A 25,074-nucleotide genomic window follows, 5' to 3' on the forward strand; every position below is an offset into this window, starting at 1 on the left:
GTGGTGAAACACTGGAACAGGTTGCCCAGAGAGGTAGTGGAGGCCCCATCCCTGGAAACATTCAAGGCCAGGTTGGACGGGGCTCTGAGCAGCCTGATCTAGTTAGCGGTGTCCCTGCTCACTGCAGGGGGGTTGGACTAGATGACCTCTAGGGGTCCCTTCCAACCCAAAACATTCTATGATTCTATGAGTAAAGACTCCCTCAGCAATCAGTGATAGTATAGGAAAAGCAGATCAGAAGAGCCTACTTGCACCCACACTGGAGGCAGACAGGAAAAGGAACAAGTCCCAAAATAAACACACTAGCACCATGTTCTGCCTTGCACTTCAGCTGAACTTTTTTGCTATTTAAGGCAAACCAGAAGGCTCCAGTTGATGATTGCACGTGTTCGGTTTTCTGGTTGCAAAAACAGTAACCTTGCTGAACTCTCATTTTTTGGGGGGAAGTTGTCTTATCCTTCCAGACCTAGCAGAGGTAAAGCGAAAGTCTCCTGTCCTGAAGAAAGAAGCCTGTCCCCAGTGGAAACACTTGTTTGTCTTTGATGGGGTTACCCCAGCCCAGCTACAGCAATCATGTCTACACCTGACTGTCTGGGACCAGTCCACTTTCAGCTCAAGCGATCAGTTCCTAGGAGGAGCCAAGCTTGGAGCAAGTAAGTTCTTTATGACTAAAAATTGAAAGTAATTTGGGGAAAAGTTCATTTAGGTTACATTCTAAATTATATTTACACTGCACTATTTAGTACCTGCTGTCATGTGCCTACACATACAGCCCCAGCCTCTGCCCTAAGCAACTTGAGATCTTGGGCTGTGAGCCTGGAAGAACCAATGCACATTTTAGTTCAGGTCTGTGCAGCAGCTCAGTGGTGTCAGGGGAAATTTTCAGGAAAGCCATTTGTTAGCGTGGTAACTCTTAGGGCCAGAGCCTGCAGATGGTGGAGCCAACTCAGCTACAGCTTTTTTGATACTTGTTCCTTGAGCTGTTTTCTAGAAATTGGCTAGTTCTATCTCCTCAAAAGGGAGCACCAGAACTGATGATCTACTAGACTCCAAGCTTGCTTGTAGTCATGCTTGTTATTTTACATCCACACAGAAAGTGAAACTGGCTCAGAAAGACCTCTTGCACATCTGAGTTCTGGGCTCTGGCCTAACATAAGAGCAAGCCCTCTTGCTCAAGGCTGAGGAACCCTCTGCTCACTGAGTAGGCCTTGTTTAACTGGTAGTCGAGCAGAGAAGCATTGTCACTTGAAGACTGCCCAGTGGAGTCTCTCATCCCAGTCTTCTCAGAGAGTAAGTGCTTTGGTTTCAGTAGTTGAGATGAAAGGCTCAAAAAGTGTCAACATGTACTGTAGAGGAGCATCAGCACCCATAATGACTCAGGGCTGTGCAGGCTTCCTCATGAGCCTCTTTTGATTGTCCTGCCCAGCATTTTCCCTTCTGCTAGAGCAGGGACTGCCTGCTTCTGAGTGAAGCCAACCATCTGAGCCCTAAGCCTGGCACTGCAGTAAAGTCAACGGAGATGAACTGAAGCAGGAGGCTTTGTGCCATTCTGCTATTTTTGGTATGTGCACTTGCTCCTCTGCTTTTAAGTCATACAACCAAAAATAATTTTCTTTGCAAGATGAGAGCAAGCAATCCTAGTTTAACAGGGCGTAAATAATGCTTCAAAAGTATAACTAAAATTTATTGCAATTAATGCCTTAGGAGCTACAGAACAGCTGAAATTGCTATAGGAGTGAGAGGAGGTTGGTTGTTACCTAGTCCATTGGGCCAGGAGTTGGGCAAGGCCAAGTGAAAGTCAACCCTGTCACCTTTCCTTTTGCTTTCTTGCAGAGGAGCCGCTTGGCTGTACAGACCTTGTTTCCCAGTCAGTGCTCCAATGGCAGGATGTGCTCCGCAGTCCAAACACGTGGATGGACTTTACACTTGCGCTGCATTCAAATAAGGAAAACTTTAAGTCATGAGAGGCTGCTGCACAAAAACTTTTCCTTCCCCACGTGGGATGTTTTAAATTTAAATTCAATTTTGGGTCTGGAGAAATGTATGCTGCACCAGTACCTACTCCAGCTTTTGGGGAAGAGTTATGCATTTGAAAGCATGTGACATTCTGAAGGTTTTATTTCTCCAAAAGTTAAGGCTGTTTGTTACCTGTGTCTCTTGCTGGAGTGTAATGCTGGCATTGTTTCTTCAGGAGTTACAAACTCCAGTTGAAATGCAGTATGCTGACAAGACAACAGCAGCCAGATGGTGTGCAGTTTTCCATTTCTGGGTGCAGCAGAACTGTAGTTATTTAATTTAAATCAGAGATAGGAATCCTTATTAGAGAAAAGTAACTGTTACCTTAAAGTTACATGCTTCCACTCCAATCTTGATGTTTTTATACATGTTCAGAGAGAATTAAAAACTAGCTTATCTTTAACTGCTTGCTGCAAATTGGGTCATGCTAACACCTCTGTGCTTCAGAATTATCTACAGTGCCAGTATTGCTTCACATGACCCAGGGCCTGGGGCCATGGGCCTGTCAACTGCATGCTGTATCACGGTGCTGACAACCAGTTAAATCTGTCAATTCTCCCTCAGCAGGAGCATGGGACAACGTAAACGTAGGTGTAGGAAGTTCCTTGTTCTCATCAGCTTACGTGGCAGTATTAACACCATATGGATCAGACAGGACAGGAGTTTAGCTAAACTTCTCATTCATTCCTGTGAAGTAGAGGAAACACAAGCTTAAGGCCCAAGGACTGAGTCAGCTCCCTTTGCCTCAGAGATGGTGTTTGCAGTCAGCAGAAGCTCCATCCATACAGCTGTAACTCATGCTCCCCAGGACTGGGGTGAAGATGGTCACACTAGACCTTACAGCAAGGATTCTCCTTTCTTCCTTTCCAGGTCAATGTGGCTTTTACAGATTTAAGAGTTAAAGACAGGGGGATTCACATGCTAAGCTCGGGAACCAAGCACGCAGTAGCACACCTTACACAGAACGCACCCCACACGAGAAACGCTTGACTCCAAGTCCTTTGTTACTTTGCAGATCTTTTATTTAGATGTTTGCTGCTGCAAATAAAAAAACCACACAAGATTCAACTCAAGTATAAAGCAGCGTAGGTGTCGTAAATGGAAGAGAAGAGCTGACAACATACTGTATCTCACTTTCTAACAGATTTTCAAGGACAGGGGTAGGTTAGTGGGGAAGGAATGGTCACAGAAATGCTCTCTACTAGAGAGAATACAACTGTGATATAAAGAAGCAGTCCCTTCATCTTTGGAGTCTGAAACTTTAAATCAAACATTTAAAAAAATTAGAAAATTTGTTAGAAAAATAGGTGCAGTAAAATTGTATATATTGGATCACGTGTACATATAACAATTTTCATTAAGTAAAAAAGTGATCTTTACAAATAATGCTTTGTAGCAAATGATCAGCTGCACTGTATCAGACTACAGTGGTGTTTAGGCATTTTTACAGATGCAAGTCTTATTAAATCTGAAAAGTAACAAAATATACAGAGCAAAACTATCTCCCTTTAAACTAGTATTGCATGTTTTATATATATATATATAAATACTACACTATAACTGATCAGTAATGAAGCTGGAATGCAAACACAGTAGCGTATTAGATTCCAGAGTATTTGCCTAGTTGTTACACGAGGAGGGCATCAGCATCCCTGTGCCACACTTCTGAGCCATCGCTGTGGAATTTCTCCAGGGGAGAACAGCAACCAGAAGCAGCCTAAATTCTACACAAAGTGGTTCTGAGGTGTTGTCAGTTCTTTTGGGGGGGGGGAGGTGGGCATCAAGACCAAGACAAAAAACAGGGTGTAAAAATAAATGTGTGCGTCTGTACGCACCTACATACCCGATTGCTACAGCCTGTCTTCTCAACGGTTGGACTTTACACTGTAACTAGTAATAACAAAGACATATGGCACAAAATTCACCCACAGTTGCTTATTTTTAGACCGAGCTGAATCCAGCACCTGTGCAGGACACATACCTTCAGCTAGAAGCGTGGCCTATTCAAATTTGTGTTGCTTAAAGAGAGATGTGACATAAGGCCTTTTGGCACTAGGCAAAGGCATGAGCAAGTTACCAGGATCAGTGGTACGGTGAGTTTTTAACTATACCAAATTTAATAGAAGGTATGGAATAAAAGGGAGATTCAAACACCTCAGGGTTGAGAGCACATTTGTTAAGTGTCATACAGTGACCCCTCCTCAGGGGGAAAAAAAAACCCAAAACAAAAAAACAACCAAAAAAAAAAACCCCAGAACAACAACAAAAAAAAAACCCCCAAAACAAGAACACAGCATTAAGATCTGCCTTTCCCACAGTCCTGCCTTCTTGTTATAAAGCATCGTTACATCGCCTCAAACTCATCAATTCTCTGCTTAGTGTTGCCTTGCCGGATCTGCCGCAGCGTCTTGTACTTGTCACGTCCCTGCCGCATGTTCTCCGAGTGGAGAATATCGTTGTGGGTCCTCTTATTTTCATCTCTGGCCTGGGCCAGCTCATCTGTCAGCGCCTGCCATATAAAGAACATGAAACGCACATTACGCAGGAGAAGCTTCCAGAAGCTTCCAGCTCACGACAGCCGTGTTCTCTGCCGAGAGCTGACAGTTGTCGGATGACTGGACGCATCAGCGACATGGATACAACACACACTTTCCTTAAACGCCGTCCTTGATGTAAGCAACCTCAAAGCCCGAGCCATGAGAATACTCTTTGTATACCCTCTCTGTAATTCAAACTGCCTGCAGGAACTGTTAACGAAGACAAACTATCACGCTTTGTGTGCTTAACCAAGTGGCTAAATGATCTGTTTTCCAGGAAAGATTTGTTCCATCACTCCCCCTCCGCCAAACGTTTTCTTACCCTCAGTTGCCTCTGTACACGTTCATTCTTCTCTGCCTCCGTAATGCGTTTCTCCTCGTTGCGGTCATTCCTGATCCCCTCGCTGGAGAACTCGGCGCTGTAGGCGGAGTACTCAGGTCCCTCATCTTGCAAGTTATCCTGGACATGGTAGTTCACTGGCTCATAGACAGGCGGTGGGGGTGGAGGCGGAGCAGTCATGACCAGGTGTAGCTCCTCCTTTGTCTTTACCAGATCCTCCTGGGCTTCCTTGGCCTTTGGGAAAAGAGTGAAAAAAATATTTTCATGCATTTCTTGCTTTAAACCAGCTTAATGAACATTTCAGCGCTTATCGTCCCAGTTTTGTCAATCTACAATGAAAAGCAAGAAAGAGGGAATTAAGTCTCTGCAGCTGACAGAACTTTGTGCACTCTTACGCAGAAAACTTTTTTTTTTTTTTGCTAGTGACACTGTTGTCATCCACTGTGTAACACGCAGGGGATCTAAACAACAAATCTTCTTCCAATGAAACATAGTCTAGGAAAAACAGTTCTGTGCGACGTTACAGTTATCTTCATCCTGTTCTCCACCTGAAGAGCTGTGGTTTGTAAATATGTGTTCCATGGAGCAAGAACTTAGATTCCCAAGCTGGCGTTTTTAACGTCGTCTCGCGCTAGGCAGGCAGCTTCCTTGCCGCTCCAGTGGTTCCGCCCTCCCATGCGGCCTGCAGCGCTAGTTAGGGGGCACTGGGAGCCTTGCGTGGTTTATTTTTGGGCCTAGTGCATCAAATTATTCAACTCTCCCAACCCAGGTACCAGGAAGCCACTGACAACAGCACACGCCCCTCAAGACTGGTATCTGCAGCGCGGCTGCGCTTGCTGTGTCTTCTCTTGGAATTAAATGGATTAAATGCATTGTTTATACACGCGTCCCTTCCCCTCCACGGCTCCAAAATGATGAGCGCATTTTTAGGTTCTATACAGGCTTCCATTTTGAAATTTGACTGAAGGCGTGTTGGAAGAAAGGTGTTTTGCAGGCGTATTGCACGTTCATCACGCGCCCACCCTTCTCTGCTGGCGCACGGATGTTTGTCTCCACGTGCTTGGAGAAGTCATACCAGGCTAAGCACTGCGCTGTGCCCCGCTTGAGTGCAGAACTTCAGAGCCACTCTGTAAAACAGCGATACTCACTCTGATTTGCCACTCTTCGACCTCGCTCTCTTTACGCTTCCTTGCCTCTTCAAGAAGTGCAATCTTGGCTGTGTACTCTGCCAGCTCTGTAGCCTGTTGAATAATAAAACTGGAAGTGTAAGGACCCTTAAAAAAACCAAACCAAACCAAAACCCAAATGCAACAATGAAACACTGTTGACTGAGAAAAGACCCAAGTGTTACCCTCCGCTGTAATAAAGACTGAATAGGAAATTAAGAACAAAAAGTAGGTTGCTCATGATGGAGAACAGCGCCACAGCGACGCTATCGCGTGGTCTAGCACTTTCACCGCACTATGTTTTTCCCCATAGAACAAGGCTTTGCCTTACTCAGAGGGCACAGTAACATGCTTGTGTATCTTATCCTCAAAATGACCGGGTCTTACCAGCTGTTCCTGGCTCTTCATCTGGTCCAGAGTTTGTCTCTCCAGCTCTTCCTTGGCCTGCAGAGCAGCCAAACGATCAGCTTCCAAGCGCTCTGCTTCCTCCTGGGCTCGTCTCCTTTCCTCCTCCAGCTGAATGGCTCTTTGGATCTGATCCGAGAGCTCTGGAAAAAGACAGATCAATGCAGTTATTCCACAAGCCTGGTCAAAGCAGGCAGACAGTCTCTTAGGTAACTGCTGAAGTCATGACAAGCACTTGACTCCAGCTTGCAATATCCCTTCACTGCACACCTCAAAGTAGTTATCTGCATTATATATCAAGTAACTGCATTCAGCAGCAGTCAGCTGCGCTTCTTAATTAAATCTTCTGCACAGTATTTGCACTGAAGTCTGCAACACAGACATGATTCTGCTGCCCTTAATTGAGAGTTTACTGCAAGGACCAGATGTGGCTGTCTCCAATCTGCTCAGCTCTTCCACGTCACTGGGAAGACATGTTCCCAAAATACTTTTGCTGTTAGGAGTTAAGTAAAAGTACTCAAGAGCTGAACTCTTGCTCGCTGTTGGAAGAGGCCATACTACTAAAACCCTCCTAGCAACAGGGGAAAAACAGAGTTCGTGCCCTTTGGTTCCCAAATACAATCAGCAGATTTTATGCCGCTTTCACACTTTGGATGATCTCAGCAGTGCGTGCGCATGTGTGCATTTATCCATATAGGTAGGTATCGGTAAGCCTTGCCAAGAGATCCCCAGTGTCACCAGATTTAGGCTAGGTGTAGGCAGCGACCCATATAACCCTTCTGTGGAGCACAATACGCGTGATCTGGTCAGCCAGCACAAGTACTTTACCTTTTTCTGCTTTCTGTGTCTTCACCTCATACTCTTGTAGCCTGACCAGCAGCTCCTCCTTCTCCCTCAACATTTGCTCCTTCTCCCTCTCAATTGTCTCCCTCCTCTTCTTTTCATTTTCTAGTTGTTGCCTGTTAGAAACAGATTTCATGCTTGAAGCTCACTTTCAGACCTGAGCTACAGCAAGGTGAGAAAACTAGCTGGGCATCTCTCCGGGCAGTTCAATGGGAAGCGACTGCCACAAAACACAGAGCCAGAAGACAGAAATACACATAGCCTGTTCCTTCATCACTTCAGAATTTTTGCTTGGGTTTGGATACCCCATTTCATGAAAACATTTGTATTTTTGTTGCCCGCCACAGAAATTTAGAACGCCAAACAGCTACTAGATGCGGAGAGAGAAAACCAGGACTTTGTACTGCACAGCAGAGATTTAGCTTTGTTACTTCTGTTATGAGGGAAGTAGAGGAAGGGTAAAAACTAGAGCACTGGGGGAATGAAGAAAAACAGGCCACAGATACAGGAGAAAAGCAATATGATTTCCCGAATCACAAGCCACCTGCAGCCAGTGGTAGAAGTCCAACAGAATTGCCAATCCTATTTCCTTGCCTGAAAGAGGTCGCCCAGTCCCCTCTTCCCTTTTTGCAGTGTACATGCATGCTCTGTGTGAAGGTTTCTCCCTTACTCCCAACCATCCCACGGTCCAACACATAAATCAGGTCCTAACACCCAAGAGTCAGGAGAACCCCGCTCTAGGCGCATGTCACTGCGCAAGAGCCCACTGTGCCTTTACTCGCACGTTTCCTCGCAGCTCTCAAGACTGCAAACAGGACAGCAGACTCCACGGCCACAGCTCCGAGCCAGGAGTGACGCTTACAGTGGGACCCTGCAGGATATCCGGAGCCCGCCCCCGTAAAACCAGAGCTCTAGGGCCACACGTAGACCTCACGAACGTGGGACGGCTGCCGGCCTTGCCTAAGCGAAACCCACGTTACCTGCTGCTGCCCTGCAGGTACAGCTGCCTGCTGAGCCCTGGCAGCTTGGTGTCATTTCTCTCTGCCACCCCATCCCCGCTGTCCATATTCAAGCTCACCTTTCCAGTTGTTTCTGGTGCTTCTCCTCCCGGGCCTGCGCTTTCATCTGTTGCACCTCGATGGTGTCGGGCTTCCTGCGCCGCATGTACAGTTCATGGTTGCCCATGCAGAGCTGCAGGATCCTCTTGTTAATTCTCAGACGAGGGGCGTAAAACACAAAGTCCTAGAAGAGAGGCACCACACGGTCAGTTTTCCAAGCACGCCTTCTCTTCTCCCAGCTCGCTGCAGACAGATCATCTTGCTGCTAATTTCACTGCAATTGAGGCATATCATGCAGGCCATTTAAATACAGCAGCAGGGACCACCAATGTCATCTGAAGCCAAAACAATTGGTATTTACACTCTCCACTTGAAGTCTACATAGAATCAACAAGTTACTCTTCTAGAAAAAGCATCTTTTAGAGAAAATTAGCAATCTCCATTCAGAGGGGACTTTGTGGAGTTTGGAAACGTTGCAGAAGATTCTGGGTTGGCAGGTAACCATCTGGGCAACTCACAGACCTCTAGTGTTGAGTAACTGAGTTTTTAAGTTTGCATGGTTTTGTGACTGAAAGATAAAGTGCGAAACTAAAAATGTATTGCAGACTATTAAAGTGACTTTGTAGAATTTCCTGATGTATTTGAATCAATATTCAAGGCACCATCTTGTGTTTTTTCAGAGAAAGAGAAGAAATACACCTTCCAATATCATTCTTTCCTCTCCACGGCATTTCCTAGTTAAAGAGTGTCAAATGTACAAGTACAAGAGCATCAGATGAAAGCTATTTTTTTTGAACTACCAGGCACACGGGTTATTTTGACTATTGGGTTGCAGGCAGTAACAAAACACAATATTCTAAAGTTTCTGGTTCTGCAAAAAGAACGGCCCCAAATTTCTTATTATCTGTGTTATAACCAGGCTTTTACAGAAACTGTGCGCCAGACTGGGTCTTCTAGAAGTAAATCTGCTAAGATAGGGATACAGAGGGCCAAGTTCATTACCTGCTTGATGATTTTTCTGGGTCTACAACCATAGGTATTTGCGATGCAGTCTGAACTTACACAGTGAACAAACTCAGCATCTTTGTGCCTTTGTTTGTGTACCGTGTGGACGGTGATAGGGGCAGTGGGCAGGCTGCCATACTACCACCGTAAGCCAGTACCCACTCCTTAGAATCACTCACTCTCCTATGGATTGCCTCACTGTCAGCAAGAGGTGGAGCTGAGAAGGGGCACACAGAGGCTCTGCATTTCTGCAAGGCTGCAGCGATCGTGTCTTTAATCGCCTGAGCTCAGAAGCGCAAGTTGTGGCTACCTCTGGGAAAACCAGAAGTCACCCTAGAAGCAATGAAAAGCTCCCCGAGGGCTATTAAGATGAACACGAATAAGTTGACAAAGACTCGTTTTCTTCAGCGCGTTTCCCTAATTCACATACCGACTGCAAGAGGCAGCCAGCCAGCGCGGTGAGTTCTGCTCCCCCACTAAATCCTGCCAGAGCCATCCTGAGCTGCGCAGGTCTGGCACCGCTAGCCGCACCTGCAAGCTATTCACCCGACCTCCTATTTCTGACAAGCAATTTTAAAAACAGTTTGTGTACCTTGTGATGAACAGGTCCTATCTGGAGGCAAGGCTGACCTACATGGAAGTAAATACCGAGGGCACGGACAGGGGTTGCGTTTGTCATTTAAGGCCGTAACCAAGGGACAAAACAGTCACATAAGAACATGAAAGAATCCCCTCCTTTCTTCAACCCCAGCCTCCCCTTGGTCTCACACAACTGGGAGCATCACAGCTTGATATTTTTAAAGATAATGTGCTGAAGATGTTAAAGTATGTGGGCAGAGAGACCTAAAAATGAAAAAACTTATTCAAGGCAGGGTGCCACAGGACTCCACCCACTACCTTAGTGCCCATTTAAACACTGACATTTAGAATCCTCCAAATTAAAGGGGAGCTTCCAACCTGCATCTTGGGTGGACTGAGTATTTTGCTGTAGTTACAATACTTGCCTTTTTAAAAGGGGACACAAGCATATGAAAAGGTGCAGGCAGCTTCCTGAATGCTCAGAATTAGTGTCCAGATAAATTCTTCTTTCACACGTAACTTTAGACATAACGTCACCCAGAGGGAAAAGTACAACTGAGACAGAGGGAGGGAACATAACTGAGGTTTTCAATGTTAACACCTTTCTCTACCAGCCTCTTGCAAGTCTCCCATTTCAAACTCAGTCAGATTTACTGCTGGGGCGTGGATGGAAAGCTGTGATCCATAAACAGGAGATTAGTATTTTGTAATGTGTACAACATGTTCAAGAGGATCTTCTATTGAGAAAGGCACGCTTGACAGAGATGACCTTTCTGTCTCTCTGGAGTTTTGTTGGCTTTCACCAACAGCATCACAGAAAGAAGCTCTTCTGTCCCCAAACCCCAGGTTGTTATCTGGAGGAAAGCCCTGCAGCACACTGTGCATTAGTATCCTTTAAATTACTGGGAGGATCTTCTTCTGTTAAAGAGATTTATAAGCCGTCATTCTTGGCCAAAGCCAAACTGCTTATTACTTCTCCGGGCTGTATTTACCCACCAAGGCCAAGTACTGGGGTGGGGGAAGAGAATAGGAAGAGGCCTTTCTCAACTATTCCAACAGTTTCACAAGACTGACAGAATGAGACCCACCTATACCAGTTATTCCACTTTATGTTCTCAACAGGTCAAAGTAAGTTGCCAGTTCTTCACTAAAATAACGCTGAAAACATGTTTTTAAGTATTGAAAAGCAACATTCACAGGTAGCTACATTTCAGTTCTTCACAGAAATCATATCCTTGCCATCTTCCTTACTATTCAAGAAGGTCAATGAACACCATGGTCCTTAACTGGCTTTCCTTCTTTCACTAGTGTGGAAGTGAGCACCGAGATGGGAAGCCATAAGTAACCATATGGTTTGGCAGTAGCATTTGATTGATTTTTGTGGGGTTTTTTTAAATTAACAACAACAAAAAACATTAGCCACCAACTTCCACGCACTGAAAAATGGGGAAAGGACTAATCTCAGTATAATCTGGTTACAAGAAGACTCACAGAACTAGCGAAGAATCTCAGATATAAGCATAAGGCTACCTAGTTTGCTAGAAAAAAGGACTCTGCGGTTGTAAAATCGCTGTCTTTCTCCACGTTAGATACCACCGTAAGCCCTTTTATTTATGCTGCACAGAAAAACAGACAGTCTAAGTACACCCTAAATACTAAGGCTCATTTTGCATCTAGAATATCTGCAGCTTTCTCCTCTCCAAAGACTGCTTTATTTTGAGATGAAACAGTATTAGTTGTTCACATGCACAATCCAGGAATCCATTGTAGATATACTTACCGGTGCCTTCTTGTCAATAGGCTTTATAACAAACTTCTTGTCATTGAAAGAGATGTTTCTGATTTCGCTCCAGGGGAACCCAATCTTTGGAGTCAGTCTGGAAAGAAGAGAAATATTTTTAAGAGATGCTGCAATGAACGTATTTTTCCCCCCACATTGCTTCTATCACAGACTCAGTGGGATGCAAGACTTCACACGGCTCTCCCATCAGAGAGAAGACAGCAGTTGAACCAAAACCCCACAGGGTGCAGAGGAAGAAGCCCAGTCACCTCTCTTACAGTCTCTTCTCATTTTGGTCAACCACCCTACTGCCCTTTGGCTATGCAATAGGGATGGTCTCTACCGAAGCCACACACTCAGCTTTACCAAACATCTGCTTTAAGTTCATTTCTTTGAAATCAGGGCCTAAAATCCACAGCGTGCAGACTTTAGTTTTATGTGCTGTGCTTCCAGGAGGCTTCTCATACGTCATGGGAGGCATAAGCCAAAGTAACTCAGCTGCTCCCCACACCTTCTAGCACCCACAGAGAAGCCTACTCTGCTGTGTTACAGCCAGCCCAGTTACCTCCACACTGCCTTCACTCCTGAAGTGCTGGGCAGGCACAAACACAACTGGTAGAAGCAGATTTCTTGTCTTTTGTTTCCTCCCCTTGACTACAGGCAAGGCTGGTAACAAAGAGCCCTGTTCTTTCCTTCCACACAAACTGCTCCTTCAGCCCATCCCACCAGTCATGGAGCAGAACTTTACATGCTGGTCATGCAAGGAGCTGTGCCACATGGCTCTCTCCTACCAGAAAGCACTCTCCGAAACAAAAGGCAAGATTCAGACTCCCAGCTCTTCCTCGCTGCTTAGGAGCTCTGCTGGTTTGTTTAAAATTACTTTCTTTAAGCTTCACTAATAATTTAATATTTTCCTCTGTTTTAATTTCTCCAGACTCTTGCATATAAAAATCATGAAGTTATTCATGAAATCAAATGTTTCTGAGCCATTCCAGTACTTCACCCTTATGTACTTGCCCAACTCTGCAGCAAGTTCTAACATTACAAGGACTTGTGTATTTGACTGTTCCTTTAATTCCCCCAATCAAATACTTCAATTTTTACGTTTAATATCACATTATAATTATTTTATTTTCTCTTATCAAGGGAGGGTATATTCTCTAGAGATAGCAGTTAGTGATTAAGAATTGTGTCTTACGTAAATGATGATACCAACAGGCAATCTTCTTGTTATTATCTAACCCCTCCAATATATGTCTCTGACACACACTGAAGTGCTGACAATTATTTCTAGCAAATGGTTTGAAGACACAAGTGTTTAATATTTAGCACTTAGAGAAGCATCTATCATCATGGTGAACCACTGGAACTCTGTAAGAATCCTTTCTATGGAGCTCACGGGTTAAGGAAAAAAGTCAGCAGTTTTGGAGGACTTTGACTCATTGTCAGAGATGGAAAGCAACTACGTAGCACAGTATCACTGGGCCCAAGCATAATAAAAAAAAAGTTGCTTCATTTAAAATCAGACATCAAGAATAAAATACACCCTCTTCAGAACTTACCATTCCCTAACCTTTAACTGAACTGCAAGGTTATGCAACAGGGCGTATGTGTAACATTAAGTAAGAACTGTAAAGAAAATGATTTGATTAGACTAAGATTAAATAATTACTCCAGCCTCTATCATACTAGCTTAAGTGTTTCAACCCTAGATAATATAGTACGACAGACAACAAAAATAATTCACTCATTAATGAGTTCTACCACAGATTCTCCTCTTTAATGCAGGGGGAGGAAAAAAAAAAAAAAAGCTTGAAAATACCTAGGAGCAGGACACTAAGATACACTGCAGTAAAGAGGCTCACACACCTATAGCACGGTCTCGTTTTCCTCAGGTTGAACTTCAACAATAAAATCTTTGCTTTTTCACCTTTGCCCCAGTCTCCAAATTTTACACGTACAAACCAGAGGCAAGGTACACATTATTTTTCTAGTCCCTGTATCTGCTCAAGACACTTAATTACATAGCAGCAAGAGTTACAGCAGAAACAAGCAGTTTATTCCAGCACCGTATTTGTTTTGCAAACCCTCTTCATAGCTCTTTACAGGCAACAGCTGTATTCTGCCTGCTTCTGCAGCTCGAAAAACCTGTTTGTGTGACCATGGTTACACAGCAAGACTAGTCATTCAAGACCGAAGTATTAGATGAGCGAAACTACTTTTCTTTCAAGTGACACTCCTTGTTTTCTGGGTGACAGCACATATTAGCATTGCAGGAAAAGACTGCATTTCTCTTTGCCATCTTAACAGACGCTCCAGAGAGTTCCGACAAATATTTGGGTTGCATTCAAAGCTTTTTGAAGGCAAAGATGTAGAGCAGGTGACACTCCTCTGTATTACAATGAGAGTCCGCTATAGATTAGTGACATGAAATGAAGACTTAGAAGGTGTGGGTGTGTGTGGGGAAGCAGTCTAGACAGCAACCTTCATCTAAAAAAAAAAGTCTATTTTAACTCCCCTTCAATCCTTCAACTGTGGCGTATTAGACGAGACTAGCAAGCTTAGACACAGTTGTTCTCACCTTCCTTTTATGTTTATTTATAGATGTAGTCTATCATTTCCCTCCTACTATCCAATTAATAGTGGCTCTGCCTTTACCAGAAGGGCTGATTAAAACTACACGTACCTCAGCAAGACCTCATTTTGTTCCTCGTTCACAGTAACTATATAGGTTAGCTCCTCCCTGGGTTCTGGGTGTTATCCGGCTTTGGTTTCGTATCCACCCCATAATCCGTCTTTTTCAAAACCAGGCAGTTGCACTCACATCTATCATTAACTGCAGTATAGGAATGGCCTTAGATGTCCAAACACTCTGCAGGCAATGTTAGCCTGTCTAGGTTCTCGTACTCTATCCACTGCTGGCATACCCGGCAACCTGACTCAGGGAAAAGCCGGGGAGACTCTTTAGTTCAGGGTTCAGCTCTGCAACTGTGCACAATTTACCAGATGGCAGCGTACAACTGACGTCTCTACAGCAGGTCAGGCTACAAAGGTCAGGAAAGTCACAAAAGAGTAAATGATGTGAAAGCTCGTTTCCTACCACAGCTTCACCTACTGATCCAAAACTGGAACACGAGCAAGTTCTACACTTTGTCCTGATCCTTTAAACGAGAAATGTCCTTCAGCTCCCACACCAGCCTTTACTCTGGGAGATCACAGGTGAAAAAAAAAAAAAAAAAGCCTTACTTATCATCCTTTTCATAGATGTTGAGCCCCAAGGCATCAACCCCCAGCCAAAGGTCAGTTCCTTTCTTATTCTTGATTTCAAAGTAGTTGATTCCATACATCTCCAGGTCTTGAGCGATCTTCAGGTATTCCAACATGGCATTCTCTCTGGTTGAGACAGGAAGGAGAACAGATGTTAGCTTCTCATTTGTCTGCCCATCTCACAAAGTCCTTGAGAGAAACAAGTAACTTTTCCTAAACCAACACATCAAACACAAAGAGCTAAAACTGAACATTCAGCATTTTGGATTCACTTTAGAGTTACGATATTACACCTATGAACACACATACACACAGAGTACTCCCATTTACCAAGCCCTAGTATTTCCAGACAGAAAATTAGCAACATTAATCTTTTCCAGCATTCAACCTTGTCTCAAGGTACAGTCAGTGGGAAGGGTATAGTACCTGAACTTTCCCCATCTGCCAATGCAAATGTTTCAGTGCACTTAAGGTTAGACACACACCTCTACTTTTTTTTTTCCACTCAAGTCATCACTGAAACACTGTGCCTAGGTCCAGGATTTTTAGGAAGCCATCCAAGAGACCCTTCTCAGCACAAGTGTTAAAATTGTACTCAGTTTTACCATGTGATTTTATATTGGTCTAGAAAATATGCACCAAGAGTTCCCCCACACAGGTGACTCTTGGAGTCTATTTCAAAAGAACGCTGTAGAACTGCAAGCTTAAGGTAATCAACCAGCGATAAAGTGACTGGCCTAGGGACCGGTACAAAACACTTACTTGAGCATGCCACTGTGTTCAGCATGCCACACCTGGATCCGTTCTTCCCACTGTTCTCTGGAGAGTTTATGCTGGTCCATCACCCTACACAAGGAAAGAGATATTAGCAGGATTAGACTTTGTGTTCCGCAGTATCCATTGATGCTGATCTTTGCTACAGTCTAATTGAAAAATCCGTCCTACACAGGAAGCCTTACTGAAACCAAGAGGAAGATTTTTACTCAGCCCAAAGATTTACTCTGTGAAGCAGAGTAATTCAGAATGAACAAAACACCTCTGCAAAGGCTTTCTCATCACTGACCAGAGGCATGGGAGGGGCAAGCAGAACACTGAAAAAGAATCACATACACATTGTACACACCAGCGGGTTAGAGCAAAGCAAAAGTTGGTGTCATTCCTGGAATTAGACACTGTGCAGAGTGTCATCAGGAAGCATAAACACAAGCCATTTGCCTGATAACATACACTCATCCCGCGTGGGGATGGACTACATAGCCTCGAGACATGCTTTCCAGATACAGGGGTTTTAGGACTGTACATTAGGATTAGAGACACAACCCGAACTTCTCCAGAGATGACACATTCATGACTGAAGGCTGCTCTTTTCTTCTTAAAGAGGAGCCACATTCCTACTGCCAGTTACCAGCATGGCAGCCATGGTTAGGAAAGAAAAGCTAAATTCAAAAGTGTACTTCCTCTCCCTAACCAACCCAAGGAGAGAGCACAAAAACATACTCTGACAGATAGAAATAAAAGAAGGAAAAAAACCCAAACGCATGCAGTTCAATTAAAAACAAAAAATAACAGTCATGCTTTTCAGTGAAACTCTTTGTATCTAGCTAGAATGCAAATTCTTGACTTTAAAAAACAAAACAGAACAACGCCAAAAGAAATGGGAGACTATCAACCAACTCCTTCACCTTTGTGGGATCAGGCGCTCTGAATTGAGGTATCCAGGCTTGTGCACTTCTCTGTTGTAATCTGCAAATTTGGCCTGCACAGCATAGGAGCCAAGAAGTACTGCTGTTTCAGGAGGACAGTAGATCTCATCGCTGAGGATCCCTTCCTTCACCTGCAGGAAGAAGAGCTTCTGCGTGATGTCCTGGATCAGCTCTTCAGACACATCCTCTGGGAAGAACTTGGCGCGGAATTTGAACTGGAGGGGATTCTCCTTTCTGATTTCTTGAGCAGAAACCTGAGGACAGAAGCGACACTGCAACTGAGCAGGGTTGTAAACAACAGAATAAATTGCTTTTACACAGAAAAAGGGATTTGGGGCATTTGCCTGAAGAGGCAAGTGACTGGCAACTCGATACTGTTATTCCTTAATTCCAGCTGCTTACTGCTATGAGAACACAGGGGAGACATGTTATACTTTCCAGCTTAGCCAGTAAAATTCTGCTTGTACAGCAAGCCTTGGTCACTGGAGAATGATTTACCATGCTGTGTCAGATGGCGAACCCATCCAGTATTGTATGCGTTTGACAGAGAACAGCCCCCTGTCGTTAAACAGGTACATTGCTGACAGCCCCGTCGAGAAAAACTGTTCATACCCTCATAAGAATTGCAAGTTCACATACAAGAGCACACCAGAGGCACCTGTGCTCTGCTACAACTGCCCAGCCTTGAAGTGACCTATCTTTCAGATTAGTGCAACAAATGATCCCGCACGAGCGGAGACTAAAACCACCACTAGGCAAGATGTTCCTCCAGACACAGAAAGAATAGCTGCTTCTACCCAACAAAGTACCATGTCAAGCTGCTACTGTACATCTGACGAATGCTATCAAGCTTTCTACAATTCACACAGAAAGAAAGGACAAACTTCCACTATGCCGCACCTCACCCAAACAGTTCCCATGGAGGTCACAAAGTTTTCTCCAAAAAAAATCCTGGAGTTATGAGAATTTAGGAACAGCCAACAACAGGTACAAGCTTTACGACGTTGCAGCCAATAACACGTCAAGAATCATGTAAGTGTTAACCTTTGTTCAGCAATTAGCCCAAAGTCTGTTACCTTTTTATCAAGCTTCAGCCAAGTCTGGAATCCTTTGTTGTCCACATACTGAAGACCAAAGTACCACACTTCTCGCAAACCTATGGTTTTAACCACCTGCAACAGAAAGGTCAAAAAAAGAGAAGTTACTACAGGTAACAGTTCACTTGAAGTCCAGGTATCCTCTCAAGCCCCGCATCACCTGTGGGCACAGCCAACAGCCTGAATTTACTCATCTGGCATCTCTTAATTTCATTGTGTAGACAAAGATACACAGCTGCTATAGTAGATGACAGCAATGGCATAGGCTAAGCTACTTGTCCCGCCCAGTTCCTAGGAGAAGATGATTCTGGGAAAACCAGGAGACACATATGGGGCAACTGGTACACTGGCAGCAGGTGGGGCTTCTGCTTGCTTTTATCTACTGGCCCATTTTAAAACTGTGCTTGATAAAGAAGACAAGTTACTTCTCTCACGAAAGCTTATGGTGAGATGGTCTGTAATAGCGTTAGTACTAACTACAACTAGTTAACAGTACTAACGGCTCAAGTGATCTTGTCTACCGGTCAACAAACATTATTTGGCTGGCAGAAGCAGCTGAGGGATACTTCACACAGCTGCTGCAGTAAGCTCCCCATGCGTTTTTGAGAATTAAGATGAGCTGGAAGTATTCCCACTGAAAGGTGTTCTTTTTTTAAACTCACACAAATGCTGGTTTTGAAGGACAAAATATATCGATGGCCCAACATTAGGACAAAGTTAGTTTCACATATTGTAAATACTAACCACACAAAAGATCCAGAAACACTATCCGTTGACTGGATGGCACATAGGCCTGCTTGGACACCTTCCTTTTCCTCAGTGGAGGAGATAGCCTAACAAGTTCCTGATCTCCTCCTACTCTTGACAGCTTGTTCTTATAGCCCAGAAGTTTGCTGCCAGCTCGTCTACCTGTAAAGCTGTACTCTAGAAAGAGCCAAGATCTGGAAAGATCCACTACATACATATCTGGATCGCTTCCTTCTTGTTATTTGCAGAGTAGCCCCTCAAAAAGTGATGTGGGCATCATCATGGGAGCTGAACTGAGTGGAAAGCAAGAGCTTTTTAAAACTGCTTTGCAAGTTAGGAAAGTGTGACAGACTTGAGAGGGCGTAGTTACACGTGCTTCAACAAGTTTAAGATCTCAACCAAGGATCTGTTTCACCCTCTCCATTTACAGTATTGCTGGAAACACTCTGGCTGGAGAGCAGACCTTAGACACACAACGATTTTAGGACACTTAATTAGGTTTTTGCTGTAGTTTCCCTTAAAATTTCTTAGTGGTGAGCTAGAACCCAGCAGACTGTACCTGGAAGCCAGAGCTTCCCAAGACTGGTAAGGGAGATGGGAAAAATGCACCATCCTGACTAACACTCTGAGAATTACTGTTTGTGTGACATTGTTGAGTAACAGGCAATCTGTAAAGTTTAGCGATATAAGCAGACCAAGAAAATTTGCACAGTAGTATGGAAAATGTCACTAAGCAAATACAAGTTTTAAGGATAAAGAGGTCAGTGCCTACTAGTTGAGGAAATGGGGTAGCTTCATAGCTAGACACTGTGGCCTGTATTCAGTAGGCTATGGTTTATACATTCGACTTCAGCAGGGCCGTCAGTAACCCATTATAACAAACTAGAGTTTATCTTAAAAAAAAAAAAAAAAACAACCACAAAACCCAACAAACAAAAAACCTCAATCCCCAGAACTTTTAGAAAAGAGCTTGGATCCGAAAACATTTCAGCCTTTACTTGACTAAAATTCCTTTTCCCTCCTGCCCTGAAGTGGCTTGTTTCACCACAGAACAGCCAAGTTTTCTAACAGCTAGATGTATTTTTAGAAAGGTCAGAACAGGGCTTTACCCAATCTAGCAGAAAAACCGGGGTATGTTGAGTGTGGTACTTCCTATTGCACAAAAAAAAGTGTTGCAACTTCGTTAAAATAAAGAGTTGCATAAATCAAGCAGTTATCAGGTCATTATCTCTGGATGCCTCTTACAACAGAAAGAGTACATTTTTTTCTATAAATCAAGTTAGAAAGCTTGCAGGAGTTATGACCCCTCAGGTTCTTCCCAAAACCTAAAGGTATGGAAGGAGAAAGTAGTAAGCTAAACTTCACAATTTCACAATTTGGGTTCCAATTCAAAGAACAAAGACACGAATGTTTTAGTCTATATTCTGGGAAATGGTTTGTAAACTTCTTCCATGGCAAAACAAGGAAGAACTAAGAACCAAGGCATTATATTCAAGATGGGAGACATCTGCCCCCTGCTCCTCAAATGAACGAAGCAGCAGATCTTAAGTCTGCCCATTCCACCCAGAAATGCATTCACTCCCAGAAATTGCCAGTGACACGCTGTCCTCTATTTGAATCCCTTCTCCTCGTGGCCAGGATGGCACACAACTGCCTGGGAGGTACTCCCGCCAGCTGCAGAGCCCACCATGTTGGTCCTTGGGACACCTTGGACCGTTGCAGCATAAACTCTGCACAGGTCTGGCTTGAGCGGAGCTGACCTCAATGTTCACAGGTTTCCACTATTTTCCCCTTTCTATAAAAGGGAGCTATAATCCACCTTACATGCAGGATACACTTATGCAAGCAAAGCCTAAAGCACAAGGGCTCTGCTAGAGTAGTTTGGCTAGCTGACAGCCATGCCAAGAAATCATCTCATGGTTTTTAAAAATAGCTGGCTTCTTCAACACCCTTCCCCCTGCCAGTGGTTCTGCAGTTCAAGTTGGGCCACTCCCCATACCTGCAAAAACCTGTTGCCTCCATAGGCTTTATCTGAGTGTAAATTCCATCCGAGATAAGGGCCTAGTAAAAGGCTTGCACAGCAGAAGCGAAGAGAGGATGTCAGAAGAGTTGCAGCTAAACGTACAGTCTTCACCTTGCCTGCTTTTGTGTTGCACATTTCTACCTCAGTCTTCCCTTGATGTGCAGACGTGCATTTCAACAAGGAGTGGACTACAGATTAGAATTTCTAATCACAGGTTTTAAAGCTGAACCTCAGGATGTAAGGAGCAAATCTTCATGAGGTGATAGCCTATCCCAGCAGTGCAGCAAGTGCTGCACCAAGCAGTCTTCAGCAGTCCAGGACTACCTAGACAGCAAGCCAGAAGTATCTTGGATCTGAAGCATCCTGCCTTTTTCCCTGTTCTCAGGATTTCGCGCTTCTCAGCTGGAGGTCAAGAAAGTAGTTTCTCTTCTGCCAAAGAGATGACCCTGACTCTTAACAGATGTAAACATTAGTGAATATATCTTTATCAAATCCTTGTCATAAGAAACACAGGACATACTTATACTGTCTGATCTAAGGCATTGCTTTTAAAAACCTGACTTTTTAGTCATTTGCATTTTTGTACCCTCATAAACCCAAGTTATCTGTTTTGGGTTAACATGACAGGGGCTGGGGGAGGAAGTTACCCTGATGCAAGAGTGATCAACAGTGAATGGAAGGTCAAACACCAAATGCTGGTTCCATAAAAATGCAGGTTTCACATGCACTTCACCAAATTTCCAGTCAATAAATACTTGATGTTTATTCCCACATCAGTAATAATCAAAAGGAATTAAAGCTTGATTAAATGCTAAACACAATTTGTAGTACTCTACTTTGTACTGTGAAGTTCTGCAGTGGTTTATGATTTAGTTTCCTCCTTTCATTCCCACCAAGAACCCACTAAAATTTTGTTTGTTGGGGGTTTGGGTTTTTGTGGGGTTTTCTTTGTTTGTTTATTTTTAATTTTTTTTTTAAGTACTTTTCACTGCACAGCTGCCATAAGGCCTAGCAAGATCTGGCTAACTCACTGAAACAAGAAATTGTACCAACACAAACTTAGAAAGCATGGACATTGTTTAGCCAGTTCTGCCCACTTGAGTTAAAGCTCAACCACCCTTTGCTATCAAGGCTAGCAGGGGAAAAGGGGAGAAGTGCAAAGGAATTGTCGTAACACTTTGTAAACAGCTTAATATGTGTAATTCAAGTCTGCATAGATCAATTCTTAGTTTTCAGTGTTCTGGCAGAAATAGCTAGAAGCAAGATTTTTTTTTTTTTTTTTAATTACAGAACAGTAAGTTATTTTCTGCTGAAATCTAGGACTTGGTTCAGTTTTATAAAAGCAAGCTCCTTAAGAAAGGAATAATAGTTTTACAAAGTGCTCTTTGTTTATTTTAGTTGTCTTTATCTGACCTTTGTAGGTCCATCTCCAAATAGACCTGTACATTGTTAACACAGTAGCAGGAAGAATAACAGTAAGGGAGTAGTCTTGGCTACTCATGCCCTCCACCTCCCTGGGAACCCCTGGAGGCAGGCTGGACAAGTCCTGCTGCACAGGGGCTTCTTACAAGGCTTGTTGCTATACTTACTGCATGGAGATAAACTCAAACATCTGTGGCAAGTGGCTACTTCCAACCCAGCTTCTGAATGAATGCAGCTATGCCTATGCCTTCATCAGCCATCTGAAGACCATTCTGAAGAGTTTTATGCACAGGGACAACACTTCAACTTTAAGAAATAAGTAAGAGCTAAGCTGTATTTCAAAGCAAGAGGTGCATTTTTACATGCTACCTATGCTGTCTAGACATTTTAGAGACCTTATGACACTTGCATCACCCAACACTGCTAAGACGACAGGTTGCACTGGAACAGAACATACCTGCAAGGATTTTTGCTTTTTTTTTTTTTTCTTTTACTGTGACGGAATTTAGAGATCTTGAATCAGACCAGGGCCCTTTGATTAGGAGGTGGGCAGAAGAAAGAAAGGTAGGTTTGGAATTCAGTCTTAAGAAAACACTATAATCTGAAATGTACTCCAAGCTTAAACAAAAGCCCATACCAAGCCTTCACTGACCTGGTCAAACAGCTGTTTGCCTGTAGTGTTTGGCTGGATGGCAAACTCCAGCTCTGCATCCATAGTAACAACTCGAACATTGATCTAAGGAGAAAAACAAAAAGCATTGTTTAAGATATATTGAAAGCTGAAAGCTATTTCTCAGTGTTAACACAGTACTTTGCATACAATACAGCCTCCACACTTTGATGTACCACTGTAACCTCTACAATATGCACGCTTAAGCCCCAATTAGATTTGTATTATCATACCAGCAAACTTAATTGTGACACTGACTCTGCTGTCTTATCCAGCTTGCTCTGCAGGTTTTCCTACTCAACACAGGGTTGGACTGAGCTTCTGGTTAAACGAGAGGACATTTTAGAGTTGATCATTGCCAGGCCTAAACCCCCTTGGAATAAGAGCTCCTGTGAGTGCACAGCATAACTGTCTGCAAGCCATCCTTTGGATTACGAAAGGCCCTAATGACTAAATTAAATTTAAGACTTATAATTTAACTTCCATTTATATTAAAGCTGGAATTAATCTGAGGTTTTAAAGGCAATAGGCTGCAGATTACTCTTGCAAAGCAATCAACATTAACCCGATAAACAGTCATTCTTTCCCTCATAAAAATCTACGCAGCACATGAGAACAGCAGTTACGGGTACAGAATGATACTACAGGGCAAGAGTTCACTAAGCCATTACTGTTAGTGAAGAAACAACATAATCAGATTTACTGCAATTGCAGAGGTAGACTGCAAGACAGAGGTTACTATTGTATGCAAAAGGCAAGAGTGTTTAATGACTAGAAAAAGTCTATTAGCAGTTAATCAGGAGACAAAGCAGCAGCTAAGCTTGCAGGGAATAGCATAAGGACCAGCAAAATGGCAAATCAGGAAAGTATTATCTCCAACTGTTCCGAGTTACAGGAGACCCTATCGCTTGCAATATTATACCACATCTCAAAAAACCCAACCACCCCAAAACAAATAAAGAACCCCAAACTGGAATGATGGCGTAGCATAGTTCTACTAACAAGTTAGATTTGTAGGTCAGCAGTTTAAAGGAAAGAAAAGCGGACAGGTAAACACAAGGGCAGACAACAGGTAAGCTGCAGGCAGATAAGATTTTATGACAGTTTCCCAACATTTTACAAATGCCACGTTAGAGAAAGCCAGAGCTAACAGCCCAGGAGAGCCTGCTACAGCTGCGGCACTGGTGCCCAGTGCAGAGGCACACATTTGAAGAAATGAGAGAAAGGGGCAGAAGAGAAATAGAATCACTCGCTACAAAAACCTTGACACTGCAGCAATTTCCAGACACTTAATTATGTACATTTAAACTCTAGGATAAACGTCAGGTAAAACAATGTTACAGTTAACACAGAACTGTGAATAAAACAAGTTCTCTCAGCTAGTTTTAGTCAAATATATGAGAAAATTTTGCATTCCTTTTTTTTTATTGAGACATGAAGGCATCAAGTACCTTTTAGTCTTTATAGAGTTGTCTTTCTCCTGCTCTCTCCCTACTACACAAAGATGATTGAAGGCAGTTTCCAAGTCATGGAACCCCAAAACTGACCCAGAGATGACAACTGCTTAGATTCCCTGTCACTCTCAAGCTGTATTTTTAAAGCAGTGTCCTTTAAGTTAGGATTTAAAAAAAAAAAAAAAAAAAATCCTCTAAAAGCAACAAGAAAGAACAAGCAAGAAAGGTTTTCTAAGAGCTCCTTTTCCCAACTGTAGCATCTGGGATCCATAAAGGAGCATGGAAGTATGCTTAAGGCTTTTTTCCCTGTGCCTTAAGAACCACAGGTTTCCCAAACAGTATTTCCAGTGTAGCAAGGGAGGGGAAGTTCAGATACCAAATTCTCAGGAACAGCAAGACTGCAATTCGAAGACGTGACCTTAAAAAGATCCTGTTGCTTAATCCCTCTCAACAATAAATCCCTAATCATATTCTAATCTCTTTCTACCCCCTTCAAGAAAACGTCTGCTCGTAATCCACAGTTTTGGATTGTGCAAGTTATTTGTACTTCTGGCTGAAACACCACAGTGGGTGTAAAATAAGTATCGGTTTACAAGCTAAAGAACTTGGAAGGATGTGCTTCCCACTCCTTACCAGAAAACCTGCAGAATGTTGGCTGAGCACAGAATTCCAGTCAGTACTAGTACGCTCATCTTTTACTCTATCTCCTTAGCAGTTAGTTGCTAGTAAAAAAAAGGTAAACTCCCTAGTCTAGAATACTCTGTATTACTCCAACCCTGGAAGACCCTTCTGGATACGGTCCCCTTCCTAAAGGATCTGCTACATAGTGAGCTATTTAGTGCTAAAGCCACCTACCTGCTACATCTTTTAAGAATGACTTTAGTATTAAGACCAAAAATTTAAGTCACCTGCTTTTCACTTCAATCACAAAGCCTTATGGAACGTGACTGCTTGGTTATTCA

The 25,074-nt window shown here is 43.3% G+C and overlaps 2 protein-coding genes across 6 annotated transcripts in view; one reads left to right on the plus strand and one right to left on the minus strand.

Moving 5' to 3' along the window:
* SYTL3 (synaptotagmin like 3) overlaps positions 1-4,257 on the plus strand; it is a 37,113-nt gene extending 32,856 nt beyond the window's left edge. For all 4 annotated transcript variants that reach the window (XM_035899787.1, XM_035899785.1, XM_009644307.2 and 1 more), the window contains 2 exons: positions 448-653; positions 1,834-4,257. In XM_035899787.1, the coding sequence (XP_035755680.1) occupies positions 448-653; positions 1,834-1,964 (337 nt within the window). In that variant the 3' untranslated portion in view covers positions 1,965-4,257. The remainder of the gene's footprint in view (positions 1-447; positions 654-1,833) is intronic.
* An 84-nt stretch (positions 4,258-4,341) lies between these two features.
* EZR (ezrin) lies at positions 4,342-22,719 on the minus strand. Of its 2 annotated transcripts, XM_009644308.2 has the most exons (12): positions 22,641-22,719; positions 17,776-17,871; positions 16,679-16,953; positions 15,759-15,842; positions 14,976-15,122; positions 11,730-11,826; positions 8,386-8,549; positions 7,293-7,423; positions 6,447-6,607; positions 6,042-6,134; positions 4,876-5,127; positions 4,342-4,525 (listed from the first exon to the last, which is right to left on the minus strand). In XM_009644308.2, the coding sequence occupies exons 1-12, from the start codon at positions 22,701-22,703 to the stop codon at positions 4,361-4,363; spliced, it is 1,728 nt and encodes a 575-aa protein (XP_009642603.1). In that variant the 5' UTR covers positions 22,704-22,719; the 3' UTR covers positions 4,342-4,360. The 2 variants fall into 2 exon arrangements, with proteins under 2 accessions (XP_009642603.1, XP_009642604.1); XM_009644309.2 differs by lacking the exons at positions 16,679-16,953; positions 17,776-17,871 and having other exon boundaries at positions 22,641-22,699.
* Between the last annotated feature and the right edge of the window lie 2,355 nt (positions 22,720-25,074).

The sequence above is a fragment of the Egretta garzetta genome, unplaced genomic scaffold (assembly GCF_000687185.1).
Source record: "Egretta garzetta isolate BGI_Z169 unplaced genomic scaffold, ASM68718v1 scaffold397, whole genome shotgun sequence".
In the NCBI taxonomy this organism is placed as follows: domain Eukaryota; kingdom Metazoa; phylum Chordata; class Aves; order Pelecaniformes; family Ardeidae; genus Egretta; species Egretta garzetta.

Coding starts and splice junctions, on each gene's coding strand:
- EZR (XM_009644308.2), bottom strand. CDS start 22,703: ATGGATGCAGAGCTGGAGTTTGCCATCCAGCCAAACACTACAGGCAAA. Junction 17,872..22,640: donor GCAAACAGCTGTTTGACCAG/GTCAGTGAAGGC, acceptor TTTCTGTTGCAG/GTGGTTAAAACCATAGGTTT. Junction 16,954..17,775: donor GGCTGAAGCTTGATAAAAAG/GTAACAGACTTT, acceptor TTCTGTCCTCAG/GTTTCTGCTCAAGAAATCAG.